Raw genomic sequence first — 15,766 nt, 5'->3', positions numbered from 1 at the left:
CCGAAAGTTAAGAGGTCAGCGTCACGTGGTTTTTGAAAACAACTGAAAATCGAACGCGCGCTGGCTTTTTACTTCAATCTGAAGAAAAGCGTCTCGCAAGTGAAGCGTGGGTTGCCCGCACTACAGCTTGCGCTAAGCAGAAATAAGCTTTTGTGTATAAGCCAAAGCGAAATAAAATCAAATAAAAACGACAGGCAAGCTTGCGGTAAGCAAACATGCTGTCTGGGATGGAACTGTTTTTCGATTCGGATTGGTTTGGGTTAACAGCTTGAAAATGTACTCTTTATGTTTAATGTCACACGATTATGCCTGTTAGGTTGAGGAAGACTATGATTAAAGGATGTGAATTATGATGGGTGAATTGTTGAAATGAGAAAGTGGGGGTGTCCCGAGAAAACCCACGAGCAAGATGTTGTCCGTCTCAAGCTTACTTGCCTTGGGAACAACCAGATACCCCACGCATCAGATAGTTTAGTAGGTGGGGTCTCGATTCCCGAAGGGAGAGCCTTTGAAATATTAAATGTTCTCAAAGTATCTGTGGTCGTGTCCCTGTTGTTCAAGGTTACTGGAAATAACTGTAAAACGAGAATAATCAAATATAATATAGATAAGTTACGGAGATACATTCTGTCTTCTTTTTAAAGTTAAACTTGAATTCTCTGGTCCATAGTATTTTATCATGACCGAAATCAGTGTTTCATCGTTAATAAAATATTGGAATCGTAAACGTTTGCAATTTGCTACATACACGAGTGTTTTTTGACTCACTTAAAAGAGCAGTCTTAAGGTAGTGACTTGAGTATTCGTTTCGTGAATTGGGGGTCCGCGGTTCGACTCCGTCCGAAGAAATTCAGATAAATTTTATAATTTACAATGTTGATATTTCTGATGTATAATAACATGAAAAATAGTCAATTTCTCTCGTTCTTACAAGTTAGAGTTGAAATGACTTCCTTCACAGGAGAAAAACTAACAACATGACACCACAGTTTACACTCACGATTCCTACTGTAAAAAATGCCCGACGTGGATTCCATCCAAGAACCTCCAGATTACTGTCCAAGCGCCTTGACCACTGAACCACGATCACTACGCTGTGATTCGTCTTTAGTCTGGTTACGGTAGGTTTCTTTGCCTCCGCTTGCAAAGTTGTATGTTACTTTTCTTCGTTTCAAAAAGTCTTTCCTGTTTCTTTTATGATGATATAAGTTAATAATCTTCGGCAAAGTTTATATTAATAACATGAGTTGTACTTAAGAGTCGGAAGGAGTCAATTGACCTTGACAAATCGAAGATATTGCAGTGCAAAGTGTTTCCTTATTTTGGCAACAGATGGGGTTATTGCTGAAATGCCGTCAAAGCAAATGGCACCCCTCCTTTTCCTTCGTTTTCCCCTGCATGTGGTCAAAGTTGGACAGCGCAGGAGGGGGATGGTTACGGATGCAAATGGGACAGAGGAGTGAAATTCCTTTCTTTTGGCTAAAAGAGAAACAGAACTGAAGAAAAAATAAATACAGAGATATTGTAAGAGGGACCAACATGATATCAGCCGTCAGCCAAATATCTACAACAGTCACAAACATACCATAGAGAACTAAAGCACTTCTCGCCTGTCTCTTTCTCAAAGGATTCTACCTATGGTAAATAACGCGGGAATAGTGCAGGAAGAGTCTGATATAAAATGAAGAACCATACAAATATTAAAAAAAAAAAAACGGGAGAGTCGATATTCTAATTTATTTTGGGCCTTCGTGGTTAAAAAAAAAACTTGGAATTGAAAGGCAGAAAACCCAGACAAAGATCTGAAATGTATTGGCAATGTGACTCTTTTTTAGTGGAATCCATTTCTTTATTTTCTTTTCAAAATATGATCACCAGATTTACCCTCTGTCTCGCCTTCACATTCGAATGTTCCTGGGATCGATACCAGTAGCTGACCATCCCGAATTTTTCCTATTACAACAGGAAAGGGACGCAATGTTACATTTAGCCTTGGGTACCGGCTTAGAAGAACAGGAGGGAGCATATGCTCTGCTTGGTATTGGTTTTTATTTGGGGAAATAGACCACTTCATTAACAATAGAATTAAAAGATGTGTCACCTTCTTCAGGAAGGTACACTCATGTCCAAAATTATTGTCGCATGTCTATAAATATGTTGTTGTAGGAATATAATTTGATAACGAATTCACCCGGTATTTCTTATAATGTTAGTATGTGTACAATCGGCAGAGACATGTATGCAAGTTTCATGTCAAAAGAGGAGTAAATAAGAACAATAAAACGAAAATAAAACTTTCGTGTCCATTTAGCAACATTATGATTTACTCATTCTAATTTTCGTATTTATAAATATTTTCCTATGAAATTTACCATATATACATTTCCCGATTATACACATAGTATCAGTATTAAAAGTACCCAGCAAATTCAGTATTACATTATATTCTTACATGAAGACAGTTATAGATATGCGACAATCATTTTGGAGATGAGTGTACAAGGACGTAACAGGTGTTTGTTTCAAACATTGAATAAGTGTTCGTATACATTGAACTTATTTCCTGACGTCATAGAACTAAGAACTGTCACAGAGCGACGTAAGTCCGGCGACAATACAATATTTCATTTTTACTTTCACACTTTGCAATATATCTATTTATTTTAAAAGCAAATTTTAATATGTTTTTATTTTCAACTATTTTATCCTAAAATAAATACTAGCCTTTAACCAGCCCTTATTTCCCTGGTTGCATATCACTTTAGGATTTGGAAAATGTGTCCAACGAATAAAAAAAAATGATCAAACACCTTTTAAAGACATTCTTTTGTTAATCAATTCGCACTAAAAAGTTAAAAATAATCTTATTTATGCAAGCCTAAATAAAAAGAATGGGGCGCGTCATTTTAAGAATTTATAAAGTAACTGTATGTAAGCCTATATTAGAGCGCATCCCATCTTTTTTTTTTTAAAAGTCATGCATAACCAAAATTGTTTTCTACTTTTAAGTGCGACTTGATTAATGAAAAAATGTCTTTAAAATGTTTATTAGTATGTTTTTCTATTATTGTTGTTAATGTTTGCATCCTTGGCATAGAATGTTTATTTTGTAAGGTACCGTATGGTGCGTTTCTATACTACTAGGGTATATAAAAATTTAGTTTCCTATGCGATACATTAAACAGCACTTTTAAAAAAAAATTACTACCGAATATAATATTTCTCCGCTAATAAGAGGGAGACAGATTGAGGATACCAAACACCCCTACCATTGATTGAGAAATATTTCGGTGTTGACACTGATGAACAACATTTACATTTGGATTTGAATGTTTTATGGGCTTTAGGCAATTGATTCAGACCGGGATACATGGGGGACAGAATGTTGGAAGCAAGTAGTCCAGTTCCTAGTTTGAATGCCTGGAATGAATAAGGACTCTTCCCTCCTTGGTAAAACCTGCCGGAATCTGAAGCAATATCAAAGAAACACTGCTTCGAAAAAAGAGGGAGCAAACATGCATAAATAGATAGAGTCGGATTTTTTTTTTGTTTCGTGGGGCCCCAAGCTGTTTAAGGTAATGGGGTCCTTTATGTGTCCAGATGAACATAGGCACCCTACATACAGAAATGAACAAACTAGAGATAATTTAGGAAGCAGACTAGCAGAAGGAGCCCCATTAATTACATGAACGTAGGCTACACAGCAGGAAGCATTGTCGCTACGTATATATACATTTTATTTTATTTTTTAATTTTCTTATATTTTAGAAATGTATATCCAGTTTTTCTTTAGATTTTTGGGCCCCAAGAGAGCAGGGCCCTAAGCTATAGCTTGTTTAGCTTATACGTAAATCCGGCACTGCAAACAGTATACACATACAGGCGCGGATCCAAAGGTGGCTATAGAGGCTATAGCCCCCCCCCCTTGACGTTCAGGTATACACTGGATAAAATGGGCTTCAATCCTGTTTACTCTGGATAAAGAGACAAACTATGGTTTAGCTCCTCCCTTGATCATATCCTGGATCCGCCACTATATATATATAATGTTTGTGTTTAGTATGTTGTAGGATGGAAGCTGATGAAAGAGCTTTATATTATTCTTGATTTTTTGACAGGTAAACAAAGAATATTTCGGGGATTAATCTACTCGATTATTATAATAAGATTATAATATTGTATTTTATCTTTTCTCTTGTATGTATATTCTCAGTCCTGCAGGAAGTTTTCATTTCTTTCTTGGAATAGATAAACGAAGACTTTGGTTCGGCTTCTCCTTCACAAATCTCTGTCGAAAGGTTGACTTTATCGCTACAAACACAAATTACTTCTTCTCATAGAAACCATCTACAAATACACTGTACTGCTGAAACAGAAACCATCAACTAAAGAGGCAGTGCTTAAAGTGAGCCGGTATGAGCCGGTTATGCATCCGAAAGTTAGAAAATCGGCCGGTATGGCATACCGGTAAAAATTTTGAAGCAAAAAGTAAAACAACTTTTTGTGAATCGGAAAGTTTTATTGCTCTTTAGAAACAAGTGAAAGGAATTTTCATAGATCGGAAAATTTTAATCACGATGTAGGAACAAGTGGAAAAACTTTTCATAATCCGGAGAATTTCGAATATTATGTATAGTGATGTTAGGTGAAAAATTTTCCACTGTATTTAACAGCACATTCAGCTATAAAATTCAATTCCTGTAGAGGAAAGTTAGTCATCAACAAATTATAAATTTCCAATTAGCTTTCGGGAATCGAATTCTATTATTTAAAATTTCAATTTATTAAAAGTCATGAATATTTTTCGATTCATAAAAACATACTCTACTTATTCCTACATCGTTGTTTAGCCGTAAAATATATTAGTAATAAATATTGTCTTAAAAAATTTCATGAAGTAAAAATCTAACGATTCTTCATTTCAAGAATGTTTCAAAAACTTCAATGCGTTCTTTCCTGAGAATCCACATTTGATATCACAAAATTATATTTCGTTATCTCATAGCTTTACTACTTTTCTAGATTTACACACTGCAACATTTATAAATAAGTAGATATAATATAAAGTGCCTACTGTAAATTTTGACTACCCAAAATTCGAGTTTAAGTAACTCATGAAAGCAAATACTAATCATTTTCTGGAAATAAACATTTATTTATTCATATATTCATTCAGAAGACAGTGAAATAAAACTAATAAGGAAGCTGATTTGTGTAGTTGTTCTTCCAATAAAATAATAAAAGAAACAAAAAGCTTCACTATTAGCTCTGCGTTCTAAAATCAACAAGTAATTTCATTTTAATTTACAAAATAAAAAACATATTTCTTTACGAACTCCATGTATGTTCCCTGCAACTTACACACCCACAGATAGATAGATAGAGTGAGAGAGAGAGAGACAGACAGACAGAGAGAGAGAGAAAACACTGTATATTTTTACTTCCCAACTTGAAATATTAGAAAAATTTCTGGTTTCCGAAAGTTAATTGGAAAATAATATTTTTTTTGCTGTCTAACTTTCCTCTACACGAATTTAATTTTATAGCTGAATGTGAAGTTAAATATAGTGAAAAATTTTCCACCAAACATCACTATGCATAATATCTAAAATTGTCCGGGTTATGAAAAGTTTTTTTTTTTTCATTTGTTTCTACATCGTGATGAAAATTTTCCAATTCATGAAATTTTTTTCACTTGTTTCCACAGAGCAAATAAAACTTTCCGATTCACAAAAAATTGTTTTACTTTTTGCTCCAAAATGATGAAAATTTTCCGACTCATAAAAAGTTCTTCAATTTTTCCATACAAGACAGAAAATATTTCGATTAATGAAAAATTATTTCACGTGTTCCTACATAGTACTGAAAATTGTGTGAGCCATGAAAATTTTCAGATTCTTTAAACGATCTTTCACTTTTTAACATTTCTATACATGATTTCAATCAATTTTATGAATACTGAGGAACTGTTACTTGATCGCTGATATTTTTCAAGAACGGAAAATTTTCAAGAAAAATATAGAAGAAAATTTTCCAACTCACATCACTGCTAAACAACGTTGTAGGAATAAGTTTAATATGTTTTTATGAATCGGAAAATTTTCCGTTTCAAAATTTTCCGGAAAATTTTCATCACTGCACAGGACAGACAATTTTCAAATTCATGAAAAATTGTTTCACTTGTTCCTACATAGTACTGAAAATTGTGTGAACCATGAAAATTTTCAGTTTCTTTAAATGATCTTCCACTTTTTGACATTTCTATACATGAATTCAAACTATTTTATGAATACTGAGGAATTGTTACTTGGTCACTGATGTTTGTTAAGAACGGAAAATTTTCCGGAAAAATATAGAAGAAAATGTTTCACCTTACATCACGGCTAAATAATGATGTAGGAATAAGTGGAGTATGTTTTTATGAATCGGAAAATTTTCCGGAAAATTTCCATCACTGGTGCTAGCCCAAGCCAGCAAACCAGTATATACGCCATAGATGATAGTGGAGCGTGAAACATTTACATATTAGTTCTCTCTCTCTCTCTCTCTCTCTATATATATATATATATATATATATATATATATATAATATGGTCATATTTGTTCCATACCGCCACCTCATCTGATGTCACTTTAAGCACTGTAAAGAGGTCATAAATTTTGACATTCCTCGTGTTTGAAGTTCCCGTTCTTCACAACGACTTCCTTCCTCCCGCCCCTGTTAAGAAGTTCAAAGTAGGTTTTCAAAAGGACTGGCTCCCGCTGAGAAGGAAAGTGGGATGAGGAATGACTATAGTGCCATCTAGCAGTTAGACGGCCAAGTACGTGAACACGAAAAAATCTGATTTCTGATTTCTGTAGCTTCAATAATGAAGGATATAATTTCTCATCGATTGTGTAATGAATGTCATTGGAAACAGCGAACAAATAGTACAGTAGCGCACAAATACAAAGATAGTACTCCATTCTCAAAAAAGTCCGAAGTTTTTAGCTCTTTTCCTTACTGTAAAAAAACAGAAGACTTTTCCCTCTAATTTTGATCGTTTTCTTATGGGAATTTGGATTATAATTATCTGTATTTATAAGAAGAAAATATCACGTACAGCGTTCAAATTGCACCTTTAAAATGAGATGCATCATATTGAGTGAGCTATTGAGACATTTTTGCGAAAGAACGAAATAAACCCATGATTTGCCTAAAAAATGGTTGATCCCATGTTAAATTGAACACCAATCTTCCGGCCGCTGTGGCGCACTCCTTCTCTCTCTCTTAAACCTTTGGTTCACAAGTTTGTTTCTTCTTCACATGAAACTACAGGTATGACAGATTTAATTCTCATACTCTGCATTTGTTTCAAAGCAGTCACCATTACCTAGTCAAAGACATGTCTGCCACAATACATAACAATAAGGAAGTAGAAACACCAATTTTTGCTTTGCATCTTCTGATGTTGTCAAACCTCAGCTAGAAAATGTCGAAAAACTTAAGAAAACGAAACCTACAAATTCATGCAGGCGCTCCTTATAGCTTCTGCTGTGTGCCTGATGGAGCCACCAGCAAGCCTTTAGTAGTTGGTTCGTCAGCTACTGGCTGCTTAGAAGTTCTGCTGTTTACACATAATACGTGCAGACCTACAGATGGGAAAGTGTGAAGTGACGGTTGTGGTGAAATAGGAGATTATTGGGGTGCATAAGGGTAAATTCAGTGAAAGGGAGTTTGCCAGCAAACTTAAAAGTGAGGAAAATCTGACTGAAGTCCGTTACCACCTGTAAAGTTAGCTCAATTAAAGGTGGGAGATGACTGTCACGTTTAAGCAATGCACGAACTAACAAACGAAAAGTGGCGTTCTGTAGACAGAATCGACGAACTACAGAAAGTGAAATACGCGCGAAACTTCGTTCTATAACTTCGGCCCCGTAATGATTTCGGGTTGCATGTCGTCTAACGGTCCAAGTGAACTTGCTTTCGTTGACGAAACCTAAAATCTGAAGAGTACCTAGAATAAGTTGGTTGATAAATTCGATGTCGCAGCGACTTGAGACGCTTATCACAGTTAAAGGAGGTGACAGGAAAATACTAATCAAGTAAACCTGACATGCAACGTGACAGCAGGAAGTAGAAACGTAACAATACTTTTACAAGTTCCTTTTCTAACAATATGTTTCTATGTGCCGAACTGTGTTTACGGGTTGTGTCCGAGACGTACAAATAGCCATTTTGAGGCCGTAGCTTGAATGCGGCAAGAAATATCGAGTCAACGTATATTTTTCTGTTTCCTCATTGTTTCGTGCACAAGATTGTAATGTTTATATGACGGGAACCAAAACTTGATTTTTGTCATAATAAAATCCATTTTACTTGAATGAAATTAGAAAAAGTCATTTTATGTCTTTAACAATTGGAGTGATTCTATAACATACCGATCTTGTTTCTTAGAGTAACATTACACGCTCTTTCCGATGAAATCTTCGGTTTATCGATAAATCTCGTGGCAAACACTGTATAGCGAAATACACGTGTAGTTGATTCAGACGTGGCTAGTCACATATTTTTAGCCAATACAGTATATGAGATATGTTTATAAAGTTTTACTGTGTTAGTGTAATATGTGCTTTGTATTATTATTATTATTATTATTATTATTATTATTATTATTATTATTATTATTACTTTTAGAGTTGAAAATCAGAAGATGAATGCACTCACCAGTGATAATACTACTAGCGAAGAGACATGTCTTGGGAAGGAAAAACGTCAGGACCATACGCAAAGCAATCAAAACAAAAGACGACATGAATGTCAAATATGTTCTAAAGTTTTCTCGAAGCGTTGCTACTTGAATGTTCATTTGAAGAAACATTCAAATCCGGATGCCAAAGACTGGGTCTGCGCAATTTGTGGGGAACAATACAAAAGCAAGTATGGACTTGTGTGTCATCTTAAGAATATTCACAAGAAAAGTAAATCTTTCGTAGAGTATATGGAAGTGAATTGTACTATATGTAGCATGAGAGTACCAAAATGTAAGTTGAAAGTTCATATGCAGGTCCATGGGCATACTTGTCCTATGTGTGATAAAGTGTTTGATAAAAGAAATGCCCTTTATGCTCATAAAAACATACACCACAGTGAAAAACTTCCTTGCGACATATGTGGGAATCTTATAAAGAAATATATGCTTTCAGCACACCTATTAAGGCACAAGGAACCACAAAGATTCAATTGTCAAATTTGTGATGCAACACTTTCAAACTCTGTTACTCTTAAACTTCATATGACAATTCATACAGGTGAACAACCATTTGAATGTGAAATCTGTGGCAGAAGATTTGCACGTAAATACAATTTACATACACATTTGAAACTTCATGCGGGAAAGCGTAATATTCAGTGTGATTTATGTGGTAAAAGATTTTCTCAAAAGTGGAATTTAAAAATCCATATGCGGTCATGTTCCAATTAAACTTCTGCAATAGCGAATAGTAATTGAAGCGAGCTTTTGTTATTCAATTTGAACGACATTTGTGTGTCTATTTGGTTTTTAACAGTCTCAATCTTAATCCGTTAAGGAAACTTGGTATATGCCTTCTACTGTCGTTGGGAAAGAAGCCTATTGTTTTGATTTAAAATTCGACAAGAGGAAGAAAAAACATCCGTCCTATATAACAAGTTTCCATATATGGAACGTAATAATAATAATCGGAAAATGATTTTGGTAATAATTATTCGCTTTGACGCAACATGCTGTATGATTTCTTTACGCTCCCAATTATTCCCACTGCTTGGGTTTGGAATCAGTAAGGCGCGCTATACACCACGAGATCAATCCTAGGAAATATCTTAGGATTTATCTTCGGAAAAATGTTATGACATATCTTGTACGAAATCCTACCCTTCTTGTGCCATACACGTGAAGAGTTTTCCTGTCTGACCGAATGACGTTTATCAACATCGTGAAATAGTTCTATTTAATTTAAGTACAAAATTGAAGAATTACTATGCTAACCATACTGCACATCCCACTGATATTAATAACAGGCGTTATATTGTTAAATTGGATACCTCTAAAAAAGAACATAAATGTAAGAAGGGTGCTGGAATACTTTTGGTGTACCACTTGTTACAAAATTTACAAATAAAATTTCATAATTTGCATGGAAAGATATATTTATAAGGATCAAATTTCTGCAAACAACAGAATTAAATACAAAGTAATACAGCTGTATTTTATGTTTACAATTGTAGGGTTATTAGTGTAAAATTATTTTAAATGTTTTAACGACGGATAAAATAGTTGAGAGACAATGTTTAGCAGAAAGGGTCCAGCTATTTTTTCTAAGAAATGTTGCAAATTCGGTAGTTTCTATTTACATTAGTTTAGTTTAGGCTGGTTCAGGTTAGTTACGGTTATGTTGCGTTAGATTATATTAGTATATGGTTCCAGCTAATTTTCAAAAAGTGACAGAATTTCGCATACTTCTATTAATATTAGGTTAGTTTAAGTTAGTTAATTTCATTAGGTTAGATTTGGTTAGGTCTAAGTACTTGTATCTTCCATTTCTCCTGTAAATTTTGTATGTTTTGCCTAGTTTTGGACCCCTTCTGCAAAACAGTTACCTAAGTTAATGCATATGAAAGATGACCGGTGATACTATTTTCCATCGCCGGTTTATTTCTATATAGTTTACAGAAGCTATAGTTTATGTTTACAAATGGAGCGCTACCACCACGATACCATGACAATTGCTATTCAAACTCGTATCATTGCCGAAACCCACTCGTTTTCACTACATTAACTGACGCGCCTGCCTCCTTCGCTCGCACCCCCTGACTGACGCTCGGGCCCCGGCTTCGCCCTGCCCTGATTGTTAGATAGCATTCGTAGTTTCCAGAGGCCACCTAGCACAACTTGGTTTGCATTTTTTGCACTATAGTTTTTATGCTATATATCCGGACCCCGTATTTGTACACAAATCGTAAAAGAATTGTAGTTTATCATCAATTGCTTGTGATGGTTCTCTTGAGGGATTTTATTTATGCTATGTGAATAATTTTCATGTCGGTTAACGTAAATCATTTAGGAAACAGTGATAAATTATAATTTTTCAACAATTATTTCGAGTGGTACACCTAAAGTTAACCTGTACGATCAGATGATACCTCATTAGTTGTGTTTTCACTTTCTCTCACCTGATGTCGCTTAATTTCCGAAATAGAGCGTGCTCTAAACAAGAGAAATCTCATAGGATCGTTCAGAACACAGGGAATGACATGAGATCTGATGCCATACACGTTGAGATTTTGACTCTAGAACAAATCGTAAGAGATTTCCTAGGATCTATCCTATAGTGTATAGAGCGCCTAAAGTGTAAATGTAGTACAGAGAGCAAAATTACACACTGAATTTGGAAAAGCTCATTCTATAAATATGGTAAAATAATTTTTCAGAATGACTTTCGTTAAATTTATTCGATTTTGGTGCAGTATGAAGCTTTTTTAGGTACTTTTTGCTTGTTAATCACTCCCACGGTTTCGAGTTAGAATCAGTCAAGAATAAGGAATGAGTTTACCTATTTTATCGGGCGATTCAATAAGAACGTTTCAGGCCTACATCGCAGCTAATATATGTGTATGTGTAGAATGCAATAAAAATAGTAGCGAGACCAGTGGTATATCCTGAATATCTCCAACGGGGGTCATTGCAAAATTTGCAATGGAAAGTGGTATAACTGTTGGAATCGTTCGAAAGGACATTAAATGTTATGCGACTTTTACGCTTTCACATTATCCGGCGATTTGCCGGATGAGAAGAGTATCCTTTCATATCCGGCGCTTTGCCGTGTATGAAAAGTATGCGAGCAGGGTTGACTGTGCAACTGAAGAAACAAAACCTTGCGACACTTGTCGTGTTGTGGTAGTTGGAATGGACATATGTAAAAAAAAGAGTCTTCTATTCGCCTTGTTAAGACAGACAGAAAAAAAGTCAGAGACACATAAAGTTTTTTTTTTTTTTTTTTTTTTTTAAGAGAGAAGTGGTATCTTGAAGATTTTTCTATACAGTTTCCACAATTGGTAGACTTGAGCAAATAAGCGGCCAGGTTCTGGATATTTAAAATATGATCCCGGTATTCACCTGATATGACTGGGAAAACCAGAATAAAGTCCTTTCAGGATAGTTGGTGGTTGAGATCTATCCAAGAATTCAGCGGCGGATCTAGAAGGTAAAAACTGGAGGGGAACTGCTAGACCCCAGACTATGAGAAATATATAATAAAGGTTCAAAAATATATAAATAATAGCTTAAATTATTTTCGTCACCTTGAAAACTGAAGGGGGGCATAGGTCCCCCGGCCCCAGCCTAGATCCGCCACTGCCAGAATCCCGTGTCAACACAACCACTGAGCCCAAGACTGATCTGTAGGCATTATTTATTATTATTATTATTATTATTATTATTATTATTATCATAGTATTTCAGGTTTATTCTTTTGTTTTAAGCGTTCCGACTATTGACTCAAGTCTCTTTAAAGCGCTGCTCTGCTCCCTGTATTCAAAGGACTATTCAAGAAATTACAACCATAGAAGTGTTAAAGATAATTATAAAATATATAAAGTACAGTATATTTATCAAATATCACATTATGAATTCTTTCTTGGTTTGCGAAAGTACATAAAGGTATTATTACTAAATATATAATATTGCTGAAATATTTGATAGTGTATATTTCACTTTTTGGCACCACAAATTTATAGAATTGCAAGCTCATTTGCCCAGTGCTACCCGGACATTTATTTCTCCCAATCTTCTATTACATAGAAAAAAATAATTTATATTGATTTGGACTCTTTAATCAACGACCTATGAATTCGACACTTGGGTAGTATTGGTCGTTTTCGATTATTTTCACATGTGATCTTTTCCCATATATTGTATGTAACAAGTTTGGTTAAAATTACTCCAGGTGTACTGGTCTAGAACATAACCGCATACACACACACACACACACACACACACATATATATATATATATATATATATATATATATATATATATATATATATATATATATATCCTAACAACCTCCTCACGTCGTGCCTATAGAATCAGGGGATGTCTGCGTTGTGACGCAAAGAAGTTGCTTCTACCCATTGTCCGAAATGAGTAGGTCTGAGTAAATCTAGTAATTAGCGAGAGAATTATTTAGCATATTACAGAAACACTTCATTTATAATTTCATGTATTTAAAACAATGAAAGGTGTAATAGTGTAATTGTGTTTGTACGAGCGGATATGACTTTATGCATTCAGATCACAGTACTCGGACGTTTGGAGCTTCGATCACAAGTAACGCTTATAACTGAGGTACACATACCTTTAGATGTTCAGGCTTTTTTGGGATGACGAATGTCCACTCCTGGGCTTCTCTCTGGACGACGTTGGTATCGGCAACTCGGCTTTATCACAGCTAGCCGACTAAGAGCCAACCATCAATAGTTGGTCGCTCGTAACTTAAAACTGAGAGTTCTCGTATCAAACTCCAACTTCTGAGCTTAACTTCTGATCCTGATCCAATCTAGATCTGGGTTTTTATTCTCTTCTCCAGACGATGGAATTCGTCATTTCATGACTCGACGTTGATTACCTCAGGTATTGGTCAAACTTTCGTGGCAGACCGCATTACATTGTGACTGAATTCCCAGACTATCAATCTCCGCGAATCTGAATATTATGCCATATCCGAATTGTGTCTGTGTTAACAAATGGTTTCGTTACATCTTTCAGGCTTACATTCATTTTCTTAATTTATCGTTTACATCATCCTGCGAGTTAGCGTCTCGATAGGATTTCATGAATATCAAAACACAACCATGTGTAACTGATTACATAAACAGACAGACAATAACAAACAATAACACGTGCCATACATATCACAATTTCACATCTTTGTAATTTCTCAATTTATACTTGACTTTAAATTATAATTATTCCAATCATCTACTGAAATCCTATAATCCTTTAATATGTATCTACTATATATATATATATACGTAAAACACATGCACCCATATTACCGCAGCCGCTCTCTACTCTTTCCTGGCATCACTTGCTTCATCCCCCAACACCCATCCGGCAGTTTATCGCGTATATGTGAAGAGCTTCATTACTTGTAATGTCCCGCTTGGCTATACACGGCGATCTGCCGCGCCGGATTCTAGGAGGGAGATCCGGCTGTTTTTGCTCGCTGTATAAATGTCCGGCGACCGCCGCACGTATGTGAAAAGCTCCATTGCTTGCAATGTCGTTCTATCTTGTCCGGCAATTTGCCGGAAACGGATCCGGCAAATCGCCGGATAATGTGAAAGGGCGGTTAGAAAACAAACTTTGACATATCCTTTCCCATTTAGCCGCTAGAGACGTTGTTGCAGACTTGTATCTGACTACCCGTAGCAGGCCTTTATCTCAGCTAATAATTCACATAGAGCCCTCAAACAAACAATTGAACTACCAAATCGTATGTGTAGAATGTATTAAAAATAGTAGCGACACCAGTGGCGTATCGTGAATATCTCCAACGTTGGTCATCTGAAAAATTTGACATGGAAACAGGAGTTGGTTGTGCCTCCATTGGAACAAGCGCACAATGGGAGAAACGCCAAGAGGAAACACCTTGGCATACTTCTTCCTCGCTGGCAGCAACATGGTCGCATTACTAGGTGAAAGTCAGATGGTGCGAGGGTGTTTCCTCTCGATGTTTCTCGTAATGTGCGCTTATTTCAATGGAGGCACAACCAACCCCTGTTTCAATGTCAAATTTTGCAGATGACCCCCCGCTGGAGGTATTCACAAGACGCCACTGGTCTCGCTATTATTTTTATTGCATTCTACACATACGATTATACGATTTGGTCATGTATTTTTTTTTGTTTGAAGACTCTACGGGCAGTATTAGCTGCGATATAGGCCTGGTACGTTCTTATTGAATCACCCGGTATATATATATATATATATATATATATATATATATATATATATATATATATATATATATATATATATATATATATATAATTCTTCTGGGATTTGATTGTGATGGGTAAATTCCCGGGAAGATAGTTTTCGGGAAGATTTCCAAAATGGGAATTTTTCCTGGAATTTATGTACAATCACAAAGAAAATTGCATTCTATTACTATATTATGATTTCAAAGGTAATTAGTTGTATAATCACAGTATATTTATTACTGTTGTCTCCAGAGGGTTCTCTAAAATGTATATTTTGAACTGAATTTGTTATTTGATTATATTTAGAGAGTACGCATAAATGTAAATATATTTACAATATTCTTTATGCAACTAAATACGTTGGAAAAATATTTGGTACGGACAACATTTGATATAAAAACATACTTTTACACCGCTAAACAGTTTAAATTTATTTATAAGTTGATTCTGTAAAAACTTGACTCTGCTACTAATATTATAAAGGTATTAAATTTTTAAATGTTATAAACAAATTAGCTGGGTAACTGCCAGAATGCATACGTAGTCTGTCGAAAAATTCGTAAGGTTGCCAGTGCATGGATGACATACATACAAAATGTTGAATTGAGGTACATTGTACTTTCTTAGTGTGTTCTTACTGTGTTATTAAATTTCTAATTTAAGAAGATGAGCCATTTCGAACAATATACTCGCTGTTACAAATATTCGCTAACAACGCTTGGTACATGAATATACACGTAAAAAGAAGCACACGAATTCTA

At 35.2% G+C, this 15,766-nt stretch overlaps 1 protein-coding gene across 6 annotated transcripts in view; it reads left to right on the top strand.

Annotated features, from left to right (window-relative positions):
* LOC145664754 (uncharacterized) overlaps nucleotides 1-15,766 on the top strand; it is a 147,825-nt gene that overhangs the window by 113,867 nt on the left and 18,192 nt on the right. For 4 of the 6 annotated variants that reach the window (XM_081731679.1, XM_081731677.1, XM_081731675.1 and 1 more), the window contains exon 7: nucleotides 8,678-9,808. The exons of the other annotated variants lie outside the window; for them this stretch is intronic. In XM_081731679.1, coding sequence (XP_081587805.1) covers nucleotides 8,678-9,464 — 787 coding nt within the window. In that variant the 3' untranslated portion in view covers nucleotides 9,465-9,808. Of the gene's footprint in view, nucleotides 1-8,677; nucleotides 9,809-15,766 lie in introns of those variants that run through there. 6 annotated transcript variants of the gene reach the window in all.

Source organism: Thermobia domestica, chromosome 11 (assembly GCF_964235325.1).
Source record: "Thermobia domestica chromosome 11, izTheDome1.hap1.1, whole genome shotgun sequence".
In the NCBI taxonomy this organism is placed as follows: domain Eukaryota; kingdom Metazoa; phylum Arthropoda; class Insecta; order Zygentoma; family Lepismatidae; genus Thermobia; species Thermobia domestica.
This window is presented reverse-complemented; position numbering and strand designations above follow the sequence as displayed.